Source organism: Lycium ferocissimum, chromosome 8, assembly GCF_029784015.1.
Source record: "Lycium ferocissimum isolate CSIRO_LF1 chromosome 8, AGI_CSIRO_Lferr_CH_V1, whole genome shotgun sequence".
Lineage (NCBI taxonomy): Eukaryota > Viridiplantae > Streptophyta > Magnoliopsida > Solanales > Solanaceae > Lycium > Lycium ferocissimum.
Genome location: NC_081349.1, coordinates 44,648,688 through 44,671,109, shown reverse-complemented (window position 1 = coordinate 44,671,109; position 22,422 = coordinate 44,648,688). Strand labels below are relative to the sequence as shown.

The 22,422-nt window shown below is 33.8% G+C and overlaps 1 protein-coding gene, 1 long non-coding RNA gene and 1 pseudogene across 2 annotated transcripts in view; 2 read left to right on the top strand and 1 right to left on the bottom strand.

Annotated features, from left to right (window-relative positions):
* Nucleotides 1–1,273, top strand: part of LOC132066997 (putative F-box protein PP2-B12) — a 42,955-nt gene extending 41,682 nt beyond the window's left edge. Inside the window, exon 3 of the mRNA XM_059460169.1 lies at nucleotides 632–1,273. Coding sequence (XP_059316152.1) covers nucleotides 632–824 — 193 coding nt within the window. The 3' untranslated portion in view covers nucleotides 825–1,273. The remainder of the gene's footprint in view (nucleotides 1–631) is intronic.
* Nucleotides 1,274–14,554: 13,281 nt separating this feature from the next.
* LOC132068591 (F-box protein PP2-B10-like) lies at nucleotides 14,555–19,339 on the top strand (annotated as a pseudogene).
* LOC132068592 (uncharacterized) overlaps nucleotides 18,047–22,422 on the bottom strand; it is a 6,258-nt gene continuing 1,882 nt past the window's right edge. The window contains exon 3 of the long non-coding RNA XR_009417448.1: nucleotides 18,047–18,093. This is a non-coding gene — a long non-coding RNA (uncharacterized LOC132068592). The remainder of the gene's footprint in view (nucleotides 18,094–22,422) is intronic.

The following is a 22,422-nucleotide window of genomic DNA, read 5'->3' as shown; positions in this document are numbered from 1 at the left end:
CGAGCTTTCAATTACATGGATGGACACTCTGAACATTATTGGACATGGAATTATCTTCATGAACACAGGTATATCTTCTCTCTTTTTATACTCCTTCAAAGGTGTTTGATATGATTAAAAGCTTATCACACAGCTTAAAAGAATTTTTTGACTTATATAGAGTATGGAATCCGAAGTGTGAGGGTTTCTTCAAGGCTTGACAGATGAAATAGATAAGATTTCACAAGTTTTAATTATTTTTTTTGGTAAACACCATCAGTGAATTTTAAATCGAATGGGCACATAATCCGTTATACACATAGTGACATCATAAGGTTGGTATCTTTAGGATGTGTTGGTATGGAGGAAAATATTTTCGATGGTTTCACCCACCTCCAACAAGCCCTTGAAAAAAAAAATCTGATTTTACCAAGTTTAATCGGAACAAATGTTTATATATCTTCTTTAGGCATACATTTTCCTCTAATTTTGTTTTTGGAAAATACTTCCCTTACAAGAGGAGGGAAGTCATTTTCCATTACTCTCCAATGTCATTTCCAATGGTTGGTTTCCACTCACCCCCAACTCTTCAACCCCGTCTATGGCTAATGCATCTATATATGACTCACTTAAATATTTCTCTCATGCGCAGATGTGACGTGGCTGAGCTTCATCGCGTTTGTTGGCTTAACGTCGTTGGAAAGATAAGCTCAAAACAACTTACTCGAAAGACTAGTTATGCGGCATATCTAGTGTTCAAGTTAAATGATCAACAACATAACCTTGAACGAGCCATTGCATCAGTGAGATTTGTTAAGGAAAAGGCGAGGAGGCAACGATGGTGAGGGCTACGCTTTTTTCATCTCAAAGGCAAAGGAACATGGAGAACATGGCATATTCCACACCTTCGAACCGATGATGAGTGGATGGAAATAAAAGGCGGGTGAATTTTTCAACAACTTAGAGAAGATGGCGAAATTGAAATGAGGTTGATGGAAACCAAGAACGATAAATGGAAATACGGTCTCATTGTTAAGGGCATTGACATTCGTCCAAATTAATTATCGAGGATCGTTGATATTATAGACCTAATTACGCATGGATATATCTATAGCCAGTGGGACCTTTATTTCTATTTTGCGTGTTTTTTTGTCCTTTTCTATTGTTTTCATGTTTTATCAATTGTACTCTCTCTCTCTATGCTTGCTAAGAGAGTGAGCAGCTTGTTGTACGTTTGGTTGATCTTTTGTACCTCATTTCTAAGTCAAAATAAGAGGTTCTGTGATTTTTACTAGTGTATGGTGTTTTGTTTTGATTCGATTAATAAATTACTAAAACATATAAATAAAACACGAAACATAAAGGAATTTAAAGAACAATGGTTGTTTTACGCATCAATACAACACAAGAGGGGGAGGTGAATTCTGTCAAGTTGTTGCACGTAGAAAAAATACGGATTTAAATTGTGAGCACGTAAGCTTTTATGTGGAAAAGCTGAAAAAATGTTGAACATAAATTATGATAAAAGTGATAGAAAATGCCTAAGCATTATATGACGTTAGTAAAGATTATTATATGCAGAGAATAAGTTCCATGAATATCTAATTATCAATTATTATTGTGATAAAAAATTATACTTGGTAGTTTTTGGATATTCAAACAAAATTACCTTTCACAACAAAAGACATATTTCCTTCGTTTTAATTTGTTTGTCGGGTTTTGACTTGGTACGGAGTTTAAGAAAGTAAATAAGATTTTTGAATCTTGTGGACTTAAACATGTAGAATGTACAAAAATGCCCTTTAATCTTGTGGTCATAAATGTCACACTCCTTTTTCGCGCCCCGAAGGACACGAGATTTATTATTAAAAGGGTTTTTTCAATTGAAGTGACGGTTTTGAGTAGGGCTTATTTAATTTGTAGAATCGCCATTTGGAATTGAGTTTTGGTGTTCTAAGTCACCTTATTGAATCCCTAATCAAAAGAAAATGATTCTTTATTTTTGTCTCGAAAATAAAAGACCGGGTAAGTGAATTCTGAAGGAGAGAAGGTATTAGGCATTTCTCCGAGTCCCGTGGTTCTAGCACGATCGCTTTTATCGACTTATACTTGGTTATAATTAATTCTCGGATAAAAACTGTTTTAATTTTTCAAACTTAGGAGCGTGTATGCACGCAAGGTCTTCCATTAATTATATATTATTTGAGTGTCAAGGAGCCGAATGGCTCACATGACTTTTCGTTAATTATATGCATTTAACCAAGAACCGTTTGTCCACATGATCAACACAATTATTACTAGAGGGTCAAGGAGCGGGATGGCCCACATGACTTTTTTTAATTATATGCATTTAACCAAGGAAAGGGTTTGGGCCGAGCGATTTTTAAAAAAACACATTTTATCCCATTCAATTTCGATTTTCCCCAAATTGGCACGAAATTTTCAGTTTTATTTACTTATAAGATGATGATACGCAATAGATTTCAACGTAAAAATCACAGGGTAATGTAGGCGTGAATGTCAATTTCACTTATGCGGTTTCAATTTTTGAAAATAAAGTCGACTAATTTTCCCGACATATAAAGTTGACTAAAATAACCTTACGAAACACTAAGTTTTTTTCAAACAAAACTTACTTATTACACCTTTTCAACCCCTAAAATGACGATCCGAACGTATACGTATCGTTGATGTATTGAGCCTACATTATTTTACGCAGAAAAAAATATCAGGTTCTATATAAAATAGTGACGTTTCGGAGTCTTGACACACGACTAATCGTTGGTCAAAGTATGAAAAAACACACTAAGTGTTGCAAAAAAAAAAAAAAATTTGCCAATTTTTATTTTTATTTTTAGTGTTCGCTATTTTACTGCGCTAGACAAACAAAATAAAAAATCTTTAAGCGCAAAGAAAATGTTGCGCTCAAGCAGTTAAAAACCTTTAGGCAACGGCTTTAAAAAATAACACACTTAAATCTAAACCCTAAAAATAAAAAACCTTAAGCTAATGACAACAAGTCTTCAAACAAAAATGGACGTCTATTTATATAGAACACTTAAACCTAAAGTTTACAAATAAAATTTACTTCGCGCACATTTTCAACCCCTAAAATGACATCCGAACGTTTACGTATCCTTGATGTATTGAGCCTACATTATTGTACGCAGAAAAAAATATCAGGTTCTATATAAAATATTGACGTTTCGGAGTCTTGACACACAACTAATCATTGGTCAAAGAATATAAAAAACACTAAGTGTTGCAAAAAATAAAGTTGGCCAATTTTTTTTGTTTTTTGGTACAGTTTCTATAACGCAGTATTTTACTGCGTTATAGATTTTTTTTTTTTTAATCGTTTCTATAACGCAAAGAAATCTTGCGCTAAAGCGATTAACACTCCGTCTCAGTGAACTGCTTTAGCGCAGTAAAATACTGCGCTAAAGGTAGTTTTGCAACATTTTTTTTGTTGGGGTATTTTGGTTCAAAGTGGTTTTTTTGGGGGCATTTTGGTTCCGGACTCTTCTACATTTAGTAAGTTATTCACTTCCAACATTCTACATGGCAAGTTTAAGACCACAAGATTTAAAACACTACACACATCTTTAATTTAAGACTACAAGATTCAAAAGTCTCCCTTTATTTTTTAAACTTCGTGTCCAGTCAAATTAAGACACTTAAATTGAGACGGAGGGATTAAGAAAATATTTCTTCCAATCAAAAGCACATTACTGCATGTGAAACTTTCTGGTCATGGACGGATCGAGGCAAGTTGTGCTCAAGTCTTTGTTTTTTGGGTATTTTTCTAAATTCCTTTTAACCTCTCGTATGCACGACCTTCATCATGTGCTGATCAGGTAGTGAAGACTTTTCTACCATTAATTTTGATAATTTCTGGATGGAATATAATACTTCCTACATAGTGATTACAAATAATAAAAAATAACTCACAAGTCAGAGCTACGTATGCTTGCATGCGTCACTTGAGTTTGCGTCATGACTAACCCTTCCCCTATATATATTGAAGCAAAAGTTGCTAACTTGATATATATAGATTCAGCATCATATCAGAGCAATAAAAGAAAGATGGTAAGTTATTCTTCGCAATTATATTAGTAATTCTTACTGCAACAAGGTCTTGTGATTTCTTTCATTTTCGATCTTTTATTTGATTCTTGAAAATTGTCTCGAAAGTATTGAGGAATATGAATAAATTCTTTAACGTTTGCACCGAATGAAGTAGCCTGTTTGACCAAGAGTCAAAAGTGTTTATTTTCTTTAAAAGGTGCTTTTTTAAAGATAATTTAGGTGTTTTGACCATGATTTCAGCGAAAAATAAGTGATTTTGAGTATTAATAAAAGATGTTTTTCAGAAGCTAAACAAGATAGCTTTTCTTCAGAAGCACTTTTGGAACCTTAGCTTGGCCAAAGACAAGTTGATGCTCTAATTTTGCAAAAGTATTTTTCAAATTGATTTCCAAACACAAACTTTATTTTCTCAATAGTATTTTTTCGGAAAGCACTTTTGACAAAATTTACTTTTTAAAATAAGCAAATTTTGTATGCTTGGCCAAACAAGCTACTAGTGATTTGACAAATTAGTCAGTTAAGAGTTCTTTCATTACAGTTTCATTGAGTAAAATAAACTACTACCTAATATGCTTCTTCACCTTTATATACTGTCTTTAATCAGAGTGTATGGATCGGCGCAACAGAGCTTTCAATTACATGGATGGACACTCCTGAACATTATTGGACATGGAATTATCTTCATGAACCTGGGTATATCTTCTCTCTTTTTATACTCCTTAAAAGGTGTTTGATATGATTAAAATCTTATCACACCAGTTTAAAAGAATTTTTGACTTATATAGAGTATGGAATCCGAAGTGTGAGGGTTTCTTCGAGGCTTGACAGATGAAATAGATAGGATTTCACAAGTTTTAATTATTTTTCTTTGGTAAACACCATCAGTGAATTTAAATCAAATGGGCTCATAATCCGTTATACACATAGTGACATCATAAGGTTGGTAACTTGGTATCTTTAGGATGTGTTGGTATGGAGGAAAATATTTTCGATGGTTTCACCCACCTCCAACAAGCCCTTGAACAAAAAATATTTTCTGATTTTACCAAGTTTAATCGGAACAAATGTTTATATATCTTCTTTAGGAATACATTTTCCTCTAATTTTGTTTTTGGAAAATACTTCCCTTACAAGAGGAGGGAAGTCATTTTCCATTACTCTCCAATGTCATTTCCAACTGTTGGTTTCCACCCACCCCCAACTCTTCAACCCCGTCTAAGGGTGTCAAGTGGGCCGGGTTGGGCTCTCATTTAAGGTGGGCCAATTTTGGTTGGGGGCCGGGCCGGGGGCCCCTTGGAGATCTGTCGGCCCAGCCCACCGGATAGGGGTTACACCTCGGGCTAGCAAGGGCCGGGCCGGGTTATAGTTAGGGGCCGGGCTTTTTTTTTTTTTTTTTTTGTTAAGTTCTAATACAAAAATAGACATTTACTAATAATAATAAAATTAACATTTACATCTAATGATAAAATTGCTAAATTAAAAAAATGTTTAGTCGTCATCAAATTCAAAAAGCTAGCCGTTGTAAATTTAAAAAATTAGTAAATGTAAAAATAGACATTTACATTTACTAATAATAATAAAATTAACATTTACATCTAATGATAAAATTGCTAAATTAAAAAAATGTTTAGTCGTCGTCAAATTCAAAAAGCTAGCCGTTGTAAATTTAAAAAATTAGTCGTTGCTAATTTTATTTGAACCCTAAATTTATGAATAACTTCACTTTGGTCATATTTTCAAACTATAAATACCTCTCCATTCTTCTTCATTTTCACACAATTTTTCCACCAAAGATCTAAATTTGTCATTCAACTAGTGTACATTACTTCACCTCCACCTTCTCCTCGAGTTCAAGATCAACTCAAGTGCAGGTGTGGATGCATTTTGAGCTTGTGAGGAACATGTTAAATGTCAACATTATGGTGACATATATCTCCACAAGATAAGCGTCGGGTATTATCCTATTGGGGGGGTGGGGGGTGAAGGGGTACTGATGTGTTGTGACACTTGTGAAAAGGCATGAAATTGAAATGATTTATCAAAGGTATATTTGTTGAGATAAGTACTACCACAATCTAATACATATTATATACTGAAATGTATCAAAGGTATATTTGTTGAGAAACAAGATTGTCTTGCTTTAAAATATAATTTTAAAGAAAACTAAAAATCCGTAAAAAGAGACTCCTAATTTATTGGATATAATGTTTTTAAAATATTTATTATTAGTAATAAATGTAGTACTTATCTTTTTTTTTTTTTTTTTTAATTTGAAGTGGGCCGGGGAACATGTGCCCCGTGGGCCATCAACACAATTAACTTTTTGGTGGGCCGGGCTGGCCGTGGCTGTCCACCTTGTCCGGCCCAGCCCCCTAATAAAGCCCACCTAGCCCAGCCCCTTACACTTTTTAGTGGGTTTGGGCCGGGCCGGTGGTGGGCCGGGTTTACCGGGCCGGGTTCGGGCTGGCCCGGCCCACTTGACACCCTTAACCCCGTCTATGGCTAATGCATCTATATATGACTCACTTAAATATTTCTCTCATGCGCCGGTCTGTGACGTCGTGGGAAAGATAAGCTCAAAACAACTTACTCGAAAGACTAGTTATGCGGCATTTAAATGATCAACAACATAACCTTGAACGAGCCATTGCAGAAGGAAAAGGCTGATGGTGAGACACTGGGCAAAGGAACATGGAGAACATGGCAATTCCCGCACCTTCGAACCGATGATGAGTGGATGGAAATAAAGCCATGGGTGAATTTTTCAACAACTTAGGAGAAGATGGCGAAATTGAAATGAGGTTGATGAAACCAGACAACGATAAATGGAAATCGGTCTCATTGTTATATATATATTGACATTCGTCCAAATTAACTATCGGGGATCAGTTTGATATTATAGACCTAATTACGCATGGATATATCTATAGCCAGTGACCTTTATTTCTATTTTGCGTGTTTTTTTGTCCTTTTCTATTGTTTTCATGTTTTATCAATTGTACTCTCTCTCTCTCTATGCTTGCCAAGAGAGTGTGAGCAAATTGTTGTACGTTTGGTTGATCTTTTGTACCTCATTTCTAAGTCAAAATAAGAGGTTCTTTGATATTTACTAGGGTATGGTGTTTTGTTTTGATTCGATTAATAAATTACTAAAATATATAAATAAAACAGGAAACATAAAGGAATTTAAAGAACAATGGTTGTTTTACGCATCAATACAACATGAGGGGGAGGTGAATTCTGCCAAGTTGTTGCACGTAGGAAAAATACGGATTTAAATTGTGAGCACGTAAGCTTTTATGTGGAAAAGCTGAAAAATCGTTGAACATAAATTATGATAAAAGTGATAGAAAATGCCTAAGCATTATATGACGTTAGTAAAGATTATTATATGCACAGAATAAGTTCCATGAATATCTAATCATCAATTATTATTGTGATAAAAAATTATACTTGGTAGTTTTGGATATTCAAACAAAATTACCTTTCACTACAAAAGATATATTTCCTTCGTTTTAATTTGTTTGTCGGGTTTTGACTTGGTACGGAGTTTAAGAAAGTAAATAAGATTTTTGAATCTTGTGGACTTAAACATGTAGAATGTACAAAAATGCCCTTTAATCTTGTGGTCATAAATGTCACACACCTTTTTCGCCCGAAGGACACGAGATTTATTATTAAAAGGGTTTTTCCAATTGAAGTGACGGTTTTGAGTAGGGATTATTTTATTTGTAGAATCGCCATTTGGAATTGAGTTTTGGTGTTCTAAGTCACCTTATTGAATCCCTAATCAAAAGGAAATGATTCTTTATTTTTGGTCTGCGAAAACAAAAGACCGGGTAAGGAATTCTGTTGACCGGAGAGAAGGTATTAGGCATTTTCCGAGTCCCGTGGTTCTAGCACGGTCGCTTTTATCGACTTATACTTGGTTATAATTAATTCTCGGATAAAAAGTGTTTTAATTGTTTAAACTTAGGAGCGTGTATGCACGCAAGGTCTTCCATTAATTATATATTATTTGAGTGTCAAGGAGCGGAATGGCCCACATGACTTTTCGTTAATTATATGCATTTAACCAAGGAACTGGTCTGTCCACATGATCAACACAATTATTATTAGAGGGTCAAGGAGCGGGATGGCCCACATGACTTTTCTTTAATTATATGCATTTAACCAAGGAACGGGTTTGGCCGAGCCGATTTTTAAAAAAACACCTTTTATCCCATTCAATTTCGATTTTCCCCCAAATTGGCCTGAAATTTTCAGTTTTATTTACTTATAAGATGATGATACGCAATAGATTTCAACGTAAAAATCCGGGGTAATGTAGCTGTGAATGTCAATTTCACTTCTGCGGTTTCAATTTTTAAAAATAAAGCTGACTAATTTTCCCGACATATAAAGTTGAGTAAAATAACCTTACAGTCAAACACTAAGTTTTTTCAAACAAAACTTAATTCGGACACCTTTTCAACCCCTAAAATGAAGATCCGAACGTATACGTATCCTTGATGTATTGAGCCTACATTATTTCTGTGAAAAAATATCGGTTCTATATAAAATAGTATACGTTTCGGAGTCTTGACACACGACTAATCGTTGGTCAAAGTATTAAAAAACACACTAAGTGTTGCAAAAAATAAAAAAAAATTTGCCAAATTTTTTTTTTTTTTTAGTGCTCGCTATTTTACTGCGCTATACAAACCAAAAAAAAAAAAAATCTTTAGCGCAGTAAAATGCTGCGCTAAAGCAGTTAAAAACCTTTTGGCAACGGCTTTAAAAAATAACACACTTAAATCTAAACCCTAAAAATAAAAAACCTTAAGCTAATGACAACAAGTCTTTAAACAAAAATGGACGTCTATTTATATAGAACACTTAAACCTAAAGTTTACAAATAAAATTTACTTCGGGCACCTTTTCAACCCCTAAAATGACGATCCGAACGTTTACGTATCCTTGATGTATTGAGCCTACATTATTGTACGCAGAAACAAATATCAGGTTCTACATAAAATATTGACATTTCGGAGTCTTGACACACGACTAATCATTGGTCAAAGAATGGAAAAAAACACTAAGTGTTGCAAAAAATAAAGTTGGCCAATTTTTTTTTTTTGGTACTGTTTTTATAACGCAGTATTTTACTGCGTTATAGAATTTTTTTATTAACGCTTCTATAAAAAATACTACGCCAAAGCGATTAACATGACTCACGTCTCCACGTGAATGCTTTAGCGCGATAAATTACTGCGCTAAAGGTAGTTTTGCGACATTTTTTTTTTTGGGGTATTTTGGTTCAAAGTTGTTTTTTTGGGGGCATTTTGGTTCCGGACTCTTCTACATTTAGTAAGTTATTCACTTACAACATTTTACATAAGTAAGTTTAAGACCCTTTGATTTAAACCACTACACACATCTTTAATTTAAGACTACAAGATTCAAAAGTCTCCCTTTATTTCTTAAACTTCGTGTCCAGTCAAATTAAGACACTTAAATTGAGACGGAGGGATTAAGAAAATATTTCTTCCAATCAAAAGCACATTACTGCATGTGAAACTTTCTGGTCATGGACGGATCGAGGCAAGTTGTGCTCAAGTCTTTGTTTTTTGGGTCTTTTTCTAAATTCCTTTTAACCTCTCGTATGCACGACCTTCATAATGTGCTGATCAGGTAGTGAAGACTTTTCTACCATTAATTTTGATAATTTCTGGATGGAATATAATACTTCCTACATAGTGATTACAAATAATAAAAAATAACTCACAAGTCAGAGCTACGTATGCTTGCATGCGTCACTTGAGTTTGCGTCATGACTAACCCTTCCCCTATATATATTGAAGCAAAAGTTGCTAACTTGATATATATAGATTCAGCGTCATATCAGAGCAATAAAAGAAAGATGGTAAGTTATTCTTCGCAATTATATTAGTAATTCTTACAGCAACAAGGTCTTGTGATTTCTTTCATTTTCGATCATTTATTTGATTCTTGAAAATTGTCTCGAAAGTATTGAGGAATATGAATAAATTCTTTAACGCTTGCACCGAATGAAGTAGCCTGTTTGACCAAGAGTCAAAAGTGTTTATTTTCTTTAAAAGCTGCTTTTTTAAAGATAAGTTAGGTGTTTTGACCATGATTTCAGCGAAAAATAAGTGATTTTGAATACTAACAAAAGATGTTTTTCAGAAGCTAAACAAGATAGCTTTTCTTCAGAAGCACTTTTGGAACCTTAGCTTGGCCAAAGACAAGTTGATGCTCTAATTTTGCAAAAGTATTTTTCAAATTGATTTCCAAACACAAACTTTATTTTCTCAATAGTATTTTTTTCGGAAAGCACTTTTGACAAAATTTACTTTTTAAAATAAGCAAATTTTGTATGCTTGGCCAAACAAGCTACTAGTGATTTGACGAATTAGTCAGTTAAGAGTTCTTTCATTACAGTTTCATTGAGTAAAATAAACTACTACCTAATACGCTTCTTCACCTTTATATACTGTCTTTAATCAGAGTGTATGGATCGGCGCAACAGAGCTTTCAATTACATGGATGGACACTCCTGAACATTATTGGACATGGAATTATCTTCATGAACCTGGGTATATCTTTTCTCTTTTTATACTCCTTCAAAGGTGTTTGATATGTTTAAAAGCTTATCACTCGAGTTTAAAAGAATTTTTGACTTATATAGAATATGGAATCCGAAGTGTGAGGGTTTCTTCGAGGCTTGACAGATGAAATATATGGGATTTCACAAGTTTTAATTATTTTTTTTGGTAAACACCATCAGTGAATTTTAAATGAAATGGGCACATAATCCGTTATACACATAGTGACATCATAAGGTTGGTATCTTTAGGATGTGTTGGTATGGAGGAAAATATTTTCGATGGTTTCACTCACCTCCGACAAGCCCTTGAACAAAAAATATTTTCTGATTTTACCAAGTTTAATCGGAACAAATGTTTATATATCTTCTTTAGGGATACATTTTCCTCTAATTTTGTTTTTGGAAAATATTTCCCTTACAAGAGGAGGGAAGTCATATTCCATTACTCTCCAATGTCATTTCCAACGGTTGGTTTCCACCCACCCCCAACTCTTCAACCCCGTCTATGGCTAATGCATCTATATATGACTCACTTAAATATTTCTCTCATGCGCAGATGTGACATTATTTGAGCTTCATCGCGTTTGTTGGCTTAACGTCGTTGGAAAGATAAGCTCAAAACGACTTACTCGAAAGACTAGTTATGCGGCATATCTAGTGTTCAAGTTAAATGATCAACAACATAACCTTAGAACGAGCCATTGCATCAGATGAGATTTGTTAAGGAAAAGGCGGAGGGAACTAGATGGTGAGGGCTACTTGTTTTCATCTCAAAGGCAAAGGAACATGGAGAACATGGCATATTCCCACACCTTCGAACCGATGATGAGTGGATGGAAATAAAGCTGGGTGAATTTTTCAACAACTTAGGAGAAGATGGCGAAATTGAAATGAGGTTGATGGAAACCAGCAACGATAAATGGAAATCTGGTCTCATTGTTAAGGGCATTGACATTCGTCCAAATTAATTATCGGGGATCAGTTTGATATTATAGACCTAATTACTGGCATGGATATATCTATAGCCAGTGGGACCTTTATTTCTATTTTGCGTGTTTTTTTGTCCTTTTCTATTGTTTTCATGTTTTATCAATTGTACTCTCTCTCTCTCTATGCTTGCTAAGAGAGTGAGCAGCTTGTTGTACGTTTGGTTGATCTTTTGTACCTCATTTCTAAGTCAAAATAAGAGGTTCTGCGATTTCTACTAGTATATGGTGTTTTGTTTTGATTCGATTAATAAATTACTAAAACATATAAATAAAACAGGAAACATAAAGGAATTTAAAGAACAATGGTTGTTTTACGCATCAATACAACACAAGAGGGGGAGGTGAATTCTGTCTAGTTGTTGCACGTAGAAAAAATACGGATTTAAATTGTGAGCACGTAAGCTTTTATGTGGAAAAGCTGAAAAATTGTTGAACATAAATTATGATAAAAGTGATAGAAAATGCCTAAGCATTATATGATGTTAGTAAAGGATTATTATATGCAGAGAATAAGTTCCATGAATATCTAATTATCAATTATTATTGTGATAAAAAATTATACTTGGTAGTTTTTGGATATTCAAACAAAATTACCTTTCACTACAAAAGATATATTTCCTTCGTTTTAATTTGTTTGTCGGGTTTTGACTTGGTACGGGGTTTAAGAAAGTAAATAAGATTTTTGAATCTTGTGGACTTAAACATGTAGAATGTAAAAAAATGCCCTTTAATCTTGTGGTCATAAATGTCACACTCCTTTTTCGCGCCCCGAAGGACACGAGATTTATTATTAAAAGGGTTTTTCCAATTGAAGTGCCGGTTTTGAGTAGGGATTATTTTATTTGTAGAATCGCCATTTGGAATTGAGTTTTGGTGTTCTAAGTCACCTTATTGAATCCCCAGTCAAAAGGAAATGATTCTTTATTTTTGGTTGCGAAAACAAAAGACAGGGTAAGGAATTACGGTTGACGGAGAGAAGGTATTAGGCATTTTCCGAGGCCCGTGGTTCTAGCACGGTCGCTTTTATCGACTTATACTTGGTTATAATTAATTCTCGGATAAAAAGTGTTTTAATTGTTTAAACTTAGGAGCGTGTATGCACGCAAGGTCTTCCATTAATTATATATTATTTGAGTGTCAAGGAGCGGAATGGCCCACATGACTTTTCGTTAATTATATGCATTTAACCAAGGAGCTTGTTAAATCCGCATGATCAACACAATTATTAGAGGGTCAGGGAGCGGGATGGCCCACATGACTTTTCTTTAATTATATGCATTTAACCAAAGAACGGGTTTGGCCGAGCCGACTTTAAAAAAAAAACACATTTTATCCCATTCAATTTCGATTTTCCCCAAATTGGCTGAAATTTTCAGTTTTATTTACTTATAAGATTATGATACGCAATAGATTTCAACGTAAAAATCCCGGGGTAATGTAGCTGTGAATGCCAATTTCACTTCTGCGTTTTCAATTTTTGAAAATAAAGCTGACTAATTTTCCCGACATATAAAGTTGTCTAAAATAACCTTACAGTAAAACACTAAGTTTTTTCAAACAAAACTTACTTCGGACACCTTTTCAACCCCTAAAAATGACGATCGAGCGTGCTCATTATCCCCTTGATGTATTGAGCCTACATTATTGTACGGAGAAAAAAAAATATCAGGTTCTATATGAAATAGTGGCGTTTTGAGTCTTGACACACGACTAATCGTTGGTCAAAGTATGAAAAAACACACTAAGTGTTGCAAAAAATAAAATAATAAATTGCCAATTTTTTTTTTTAGTGCTCGCTATTTTACTGCGCTATACAACCAAAAAAAAAATATTCTTTAGCGCAGTAAAATGCTGCGCTAAAGCAGTTAAAAACCTTTTGGCAACGGCTTTAAAAAATAACACACTTAAATCTAAACCGTAAAAATAAAAAACCTTAAGCTAATGACAACAAGTCTTCAAAAAAAAAATGGACGTCTATTTATATAGAACACTTAAACCTAAAGTTTACAAATAAAATTTACTTCGGGCACCTTTTCAACCCCTAAAATGACGATCGAGCGTTTACGTATCAGCAGATGTATTGAGCCTACATTATTGTACGCGAAACAAATATCGGTTCTATATAAAATATTGACGTTTCGGAGTCTTGACACACGACTAATCATTGGTCAAAGTATGGGAAAAAACACTAAGTGTTGCAAAAAATAAAGTTGGCCAATTTTTTTTTTTGGTACTGTTTCTATAACGCAGTATTTTACTGCGTTATAGAATTATTATTTTTTTAACTGCTTCTATAACGCAGTAAAATACTGCGCTAAAGCAGTTAACGGCTCCGTCTCCGTGAATTGCTTTAGCGCAGTAAATTACTGCGCTAAAGGTAGTTTTGCGACATTTTTTTTTTTTTGTTGGGGTGTTTTGGTTCAAAGTGGTTTTTTTGGGGGCATTTTGGTTCCGGACTCTTCTACATTTAGTAAGTTATTCACTTCCAACATTCTAAATGGCAAGTTTAAGACCCCAAGATTTAAAACACTACACACATCTTTAATTTAAGACTACACGATTCAAAAGTCTCCCTTTATTTCTTAAACTTCGTGTCCAGTCAAATTAAGACACTTATATTGAGACGGAGGGATTAAGAAAATATTTCTTCCAATCAAAAGCACATTACTGCATGTGAAACTTTCTGGTCATGGACGGATCGAGGCAAGTTGTGCTCAAGTCTTTGTTTTTTGGGTCTTTTTCAAAATTCCTTTTAACCTCTCGTATGCACGACCTTCATCATGTGCTGATCAGGTAGTGAAGACTTTTCGACCATTAATTTTGATAATTTCCGGATGGAATATAATACTTCCTACATAGTGATTACAAATAATAAAAAATAACTCACAAGTCAGAGCTACGTATGCTTGCATGCGTCACTTGAGTTTGCGTCATGACTAACCCTTCCCCTATATATATTGAAGCAAAAGTTGCTAACTTGATATATATAGATTCAGCATCATATCAGAGCAATAAAAGAAAGATGGTAAGTTATTCTTCGCAATTATATTAGCAATTCTTACTGCAACAAGGTCTTGTGATTTCTTTCATTTTCGATCTTTTATTTGATTCTTGAAAATTGTCTCGAAAGTATTGAGGAATATGAATAAATTCTTTAACGTTTGCACCGAATGGAGTAGCCTGTTTGACCAAGAGTCAAAAGTGTTTATTTTCTTTAAAAAGGTGCTTTTTTAAAGATAAGTTAGGCGTTTTGACCATGATTTCAGCAAAAAATAAGTGATTTTGAGTACTAACAAAAGATGTTTTTCGAAGCTAAACAAGATAGCTTTTCTTCAAACACTTTTGGAACCTTAGCTTGGCCAAAGACAAGTTGATGCTCTAATTTTGCAAAAGTATTTTTCAAATTGATTTCCAAACACAAACTTTATTTTCTCAATAGTATTTTTTTGGAAAGCACTTTTGACAAAATTTACTTTTTTAAAATAAGCAAATTTTGTATGCTTGGTCAAACAAGCTACTAGTGATTGACGAATTAGTCGGTTAAGAGTTCTTTCATTACGGTTTCATTGAGTAAAATAAACTACTACCTAATATGCTTCTTCATCTATATATACTGTCTTTAATCAGAGTGCATGGATCGGCGCAACAGAGCTTTCAATTACATGGATGGACACTCCTGAACATTATTGGACATGGAATTATCTTCATGAACCTGGGTATATCTTCTCTCTTTTTATACTCCTTAAAAGGTGTTTGATATGATTAAAAGCTTATCACACGAGTTTAAAAGAATTTTTGACTTATATAGAGTATGGAATCCGAAGTGTGAGGGTTCTTCGAGGCTTGACAGATGACATAGATAGAATTTAATAAGTTTTAATTATTTTTTTTGGTAAACACCATCAGTGAATTTTAAATCAAATGGGCTCATAATCCGTTATACACATAGTGACATCATAAGGTTGGTATCTTTAGGATGTGTTGGTATGGAGGAAAATATTTTCGATGGTTTCACCCACCTCCAACAAGCCCGTGAAAAAAAAAAAATTCTGATTTTACCAAGTTTAATCGGAACAAATGTTTATATATCTTCTTTAGGAATACATTTTCCTCTAATTTTGTTTTTGGAAAATACTTCCCTTACAAGAGGAGGGATGTCATTTTCCATTACTCTCCAATGTCATTTCCAACTGTTGGTTTCCACCCACCCCAACTCTTCAACCTCGTCTATGGCTAATGCATCTATATATACTTAAATATTTCTCTCATGCACAGATGTGACGTGGCTGAGCTTCATCGCGTTTGTTGGCTTAACGTCGTGGGAAAGACAAGCTCAAAAGTGATTATTGTGATAAAAAATTATGCTTGGTAGTTTTTGGATATTCAAACAAAATTACCTTTCACTACAAAAGATATATTTCCTTCGTTTTAATTTGTTTGTCGGGTTTTGACTTGGTACGGAGTTTAAGAAAGTAAATAAGATTTTTGAATCTTGTGGACTTAAACATGTAGAATGTACAAAAATATCCTTTAATCTTGTGGTCATAAATGTCACACTCCTTTTTCGCGCCCCGAAGGACACGAGATTTATTATTAAAAGGGATTTTCAAATTGAAGTGACGGTTTTGAGTAGTGATTATTTTATTTGTAGAATCGCCATTTGGAATTGAATTTTGGTGTTCTAAGTCACCTTATTGAATCCCTAATCAAAAGGAAATGATTCTTTATTTTTGGTCTGCGAACACAGAAGACCGGGTGAGGAATTCTGTTGACCGGGGAGAAGGTGTTAGGCATTTCCGGAGTCCCGTGGTTCTATTACTTTTATCGACTTATACTTGGTTATAATTAATTCTCGGATAAAAAGTGTTTTAATTGTTTAAACTTAGGAGCGTGTATACACGCAAGGTCTTCCATTAATTATATATTATTTGAGTGTGAAGGAGGTGAATGCCCACATGACTTTCGTTAATTATATGCATTTAACCAAAGAGCTAAGTTTTGTCCACATGGTCAACATAATTTTATTAGAGGGTCAAGAAGCGGGATAGCCCACATGACCTTTCTTTAATTATATGCATTTAACCAAGGAACGGGTTTGGCCGAGCCGATTTTTAAAAAAACACCTTTTATCCCATTCAATTTCGATTTTCCGCCAAATTGGCCTGAAATTTTCAGTTTTATTGACTTATAAGATGATGATACGCAATAGATTTCAATGTAAAAATCCGGGAGTAATATGTAGGCATGAATGTCAATTTCACTTCTGCGGTTTCAATTTTTGAAAATAAAGCTGACTAATTTTCCCGACATATAAAGTTGACTAAAATAACCTTACAGTTAAACACTAAGTTTTTTCAAACAAAACTTACTTCGGACACCTTTTTCAACCCTAAAATGACGATGCGAACGTATACGTAAACGCCTTGATGTATTGAGCCTACATTATTGCGCGGAAAAAAATATCGGGTTCTATATAAAATATTGACGTTTTGGAGTCTTGACACACGACTCATCGTTGGTCAGTATGAAAAAACACAGCGATGTTGCAAAAAAAAAAAAAATTTGCTAAATTTTTTTTTTTTTTAGTGCTGCTATTTTCTGCACGCTATACAAACAAAATAAAATATTTTTTAGCGCGGTAGTAAATCTTACTTATTGGCAGTTAAAAAACCTTTTGGCAACGGCTTTAAAAAATAACACACTTAAATCTAAACCCTAAAAATAAAAAACCTTAAGCTAATGACAACAAGTCTTCAAACAAAAATGGACGTCTATGTCTATAGAACACATAAACCTAAAGTTTACAAATAAAATTTACTTCGGGCACCTTTTCAACCCCTAAAATGACGATCCGAACGTTTACGTATTCTTGATGTATTGAGCCTACATTATTGTACGCAGAAAAAAATATCAGGTTCTATATAAAATATTGATGTTTCGGAGTCTTGACACACGACGAATCATTGGTCAAAGTATGGAAAAAAACACTAAGTGTTGCAAAAAATAAAGTTGACCAATTTTTTTTTTTTTGTACTGTTTCTATAACGCAGTATTTTTCAGAAGCTAAGCAAGATAGCTTTTCTTCAGAAGCACTTTTGGAACCTTAGCTTGGCCAAAGACAAGTTGATGCTCTAATTTTGCAAAAGTATTTTCAAATTGATTTCCAAACACAAACTTTATTTTTCTCAATAGTATTTTTTTGGAAAGCACTTTTGACAAAATTTACTTTTAAAATAAGCAAATTTTGTATGCTTGGCCAAACAAGCTACTAGTGATTTGACAAATTAGTCGGTTAAAGAGTTCTTTCATTACAGTTTCATTGAGTAAAACAAACTACTACCTAATATGCTTCTTCACCTTTATATCTGTCTTTAATCGGGTGTATGGATCGGCGCAACAGAGCTTTCAATTACATGGATGGACACTCTGAACATTATTGGACATGGAATTATCTTCATGAACACTTTGGTATATCTTCTCTCTTTTTATACTCCTTAAAGGTGTTTGATATGATTAAAATCTTATCACACCGATAGTTTAAAGAATTTATATAGAGTATAGAATCCAAAGTGTGAGGGTTTCTTCGAGGCTTGACAGATGAAATAGATAGGATTTCACAAGTTTTAATTATTTTTTTTGGTAAACACCATCAGTGAATTTTAAATCAAATGGGCTCATAATCCGTTATACACATAGTGACATCATAAGGTTGGTACCTTTAGGATGTGTTGGTATGGAGGAAAATATTTTCGATGGTTTCACCCACCTCCAACAAGCCCTTGAACAAAAAATATTTTCTGATTTTACCAAGTTTAATCGGAACAAATGTTTATATATCTTCTTAGGAATACATTTTCCTCTAATTTTGTTTTTGGAAAATACTTCCCTTATAAGAGGAGGAAGTCATTTTCCGTTACTGCTCAATGTCATTTCCAACTGTTGGTTTCCACCCACCCCCAACTCTTCAACCCCGTCTATGGCTAATGCATCTATATATGACTCACTTAAATATTTCTCTCATGCGCAGATGTGACGTGGCTGAGCTTCATCGCGTTTGTTGGCTTAACGTCGTTGGAAAGATAAGCTCAAAACAACTTACTCGAAAGACTAGTTATGCGGCATATCTGGTGTTCAAGTTAAATGATCAACAACATAACCTTGAACGAGCCATTGCATCGGTGAGATTTGTTAAGGAAAAGGCGGAAACCAGCGATGGTGAGAGGCTACACTGTTTTTATCAAAGCAAAAGAACATGGAGAACATGGCATATTCCCACACCTTCGAACCGATGATGAGTGGATGGAAATAAAGCTGGGTGAATTTTTCAGCAGCTTAGAGAAGATGGCGAAATTGAAATGAGGTTGATGGAAACCAGCAACGATAAATGGAAATCTGGTCTCATTGTTAAGGGCATTGACATTCGCCCGAATTAATTATTGGGGATCAGTTTGATATTATAGACCTAATTAATGGCATGGATATATCTATAGCAGACAGGACCTTTATTTCTATTTTGCATGTTTTTGTCCTTTTCTATTGTTTTCATGTTTTATCAATTTGTACTCTCTCTCTCTATGCTTGCTAAGAGAGTGAGCAACTTGTTGTACGTTTGGTGGATCTTTTGTACCTCATTTCTAAGTCAAAATAAAAGGTTCTGCGATTTCTACTAGTATATGGTGTTTTGTTTTGATTCAATTAATAAATTACTAAAACATATAAATAAAACAGGAAACATAAAGGAATTTAAAGAACAATGGTTGTTTTACGCATCAATACAACACAAGAGGGGGAGGTGAATTCTATCTAGTTGTTGCACGTAGAAAAAATACGGACTTAAATTGTGAGCACGTAAGCTTTTATGTGGAAAAGCTGAAACATTGTTGAACATAAATTATGTTAAAAGTGATAGAAAATGCCTAAGCATTATATGATGTTAGTAAAGGATTATTATATGCAGAGAATAAGTTCCATGAATATCTAATTATTAATTATTATTGTGATAAAAAATTATACTTGGTAGTTTTTGGATATTCATAAAATAACATTTTACTACAAAAGATATATTTCCTTCGTTTTAATTTGTTTTGTAGGGTTTTGACTTGGTACGGAGTTAGAAAGTAAATAAGATTTTGAATCTTGTGGACTTAAACATGTAGAATGTACAAAAATGCCCTTTAATCTTGTGGTCATAAATGTCACACTCCTTTTCGCGCCTGAAGGACACGAGATTTATTATTAAAGGGTTTTCCAATTAAAGTGACGGTTTTAAGTAGGGATTATTTTATTTGTAGAATCGCCAATTGGAATTGAGTTTTGGTGTTCTAAGTCACCTTATTGAATCCCTAATCAAAAGAAAATGATTCTTTATTTTTGGTCTGCGAAAACAAAAGACCGGGTAAGGAATTCTGTTGACCAGGGAGAAGATATTAGGCATTTCCGAGTCCACAAAAACGTGTTCAGCACGGTCGCTTTTATCGACTTATACTTGGTTATAATTAATTCTCGGATAAAAAGTGTTTTAATTGTTCAAACTTAGGAGCGTGTTTGCATAAGATGTTTCCATTAATTATATATTATTTGAGTGTCAAGAGCCGAATGGCCACATGACTTTTCGTTAATTATATGCATTTAACCAAAGGAACTGGTCTGTCCACAACACAATTATTATTAGAGGGTCAAGGAGCGGGATGGCCCACATGACTTTTTCTTTAATTATATGCATTTAACCAGGCAGGTTTGGCGAACCGATTTTTAAAAACCACCTTTTATCCCATTCAATTTCAATTTTTCCCTAAATTAGCCTGAAATTTTCAGTTTTATTTACTTATAAGATGATGATACGCAATAGATTTCAACGTAAAAATCCCGGAGTAATGTAGGCGTGAATGTCAATCTCATACAGGTTTCAATTTTGAAAATAAAGCCTGACTAATTTTCCCGACATATAAAGTTGACTAAAATAACCTTACAGTCAAACACTAAGTTTTTAAACAAACTTACTTTGGACACCTTTTCAACCCCTAAAATGATGTTCCGAGTATACGTATCCTTGATGTATTAAGCCTACATTATTGTACGCGAGAAAAAAATATCAGGTTTTATATAAAATATTGACGTTTCGAAGTCTTGACACATGACTAATCGTTGGTCAAAGTATGAAAAAAAACACTAAGTGTTGCAAAAAAAAAAAAAAAATTGCTACACTTTTTTTGTTTTAGTGCTCGCTATTTTACTGCTCTATACAAACAAACAAAAAAGTATTTTTACTGCGCTAAAGGCGTTAAAAACCTTTTGGCAACGGCTTTAAAAAATAACACACTTAAATCTAAACCCTAAAAATAAAAAACCTTAAGCTAATGACAACAAGTCTTCAAACAAAAATGGACGTCTATGTATATAGAACACTTAAACCTAAAGTTTACAAATAAAACTTACTTCGGGCACCTTTTCAACCCCTAAAATGACGATCCGAACGTTTACGTATCCTTGATGTATTGAGCCTACATTATTGTACGCAGAAAAAAATATCAGGTTCTATATAAAATATTGACGTTTCGGAGTCTTGACACACGACTAATCATTGGTCAGAGTATGGAAAAAAACACTAAGTGCAGCAAAAAATAAAGTTGACCAATTTTTTATTTTTTTGGTACTGTTTCTATAACGCAGTATTTTACTGCGTTATAGAAAAAAAAATTTATTAACTGCCTCTATAACGTAGTAAAATACTGCGCCAAAGCAGTTAACGGCTCCGTCTCCGTGAATTGCTTTAGCGCAGTAAATTACAGCGCTAAAGGTAGCTTTGCAATATTTTTTTTTGTTGGGGTATTTTGGTTCAAAGTGGTTTTTTTGGGGGCATTTTTGTTCCGGACTCTTCTACATTTAGTAAGTTATTCACTTCCAACATTCTACATGGCAAGTTTAAGACCACACGATTTAAAACACTACACACATCTTTAATGTAAGACTACACGATTCAAAAGTCTCCCTTTATTTCTTAAACTTCGTGTCCAGTCAAATTAAGACACTTAAATTGAGACAGAGGGATTAAGAAAATATTTCTTCCAATCAAAAGCACATTACTGCATGTGAAACTTTCTGGTCATGGACGGATCGAGGCAAGTTGTGCTCAAGTCTTTGTTTTTTGGGTCTTTTTCTAAATTCCTTTTAACCTCTCGTATGCACGACCTTCATAATGTGTGATCAGGTAGTGAAGACTTTTCTACCATTAATTTTAGTGTTCTGGATGGAATATAATACTTCCTACATAGTGATTACAAATAATAAAAAATAACTCACATGTCAGAGCTACGTATGCTTGCATGCGTCACTTGAAGTTGCGTCATGACTAACCCTTCCCCTATATATATTGAAGCAAAAGTTGATAACTTGATATATATAGATTCAGCATAATATCAGAGCAATAAAAGAAAGATGGTAAGTTATTCTTCGGATTTATTTTAGTAATTATTATTGCAACAAGGTCTTGTGATTACTTTCATTTTCGATCTTGTATTTGATTCTTGAAATTGTCTCGAAAGTATTGAGGAATATGAATAAATTCTTTAACGTTTGCACCGAATGAAGTAGCCTGTTTGACCAAGAGTCAAAAGTGTTTATTTTCTTTAAAAGGCGCCTTTTTAGAGATAATTTAGGTGTTTTGACCAAGATTTCAGCGAAAAATAAGTGATTTGAGTATTAACAAAAGATGTTTTTAGAGAAGCTAAACAAGATAGCTTTTCTTCGAAGCCCTTT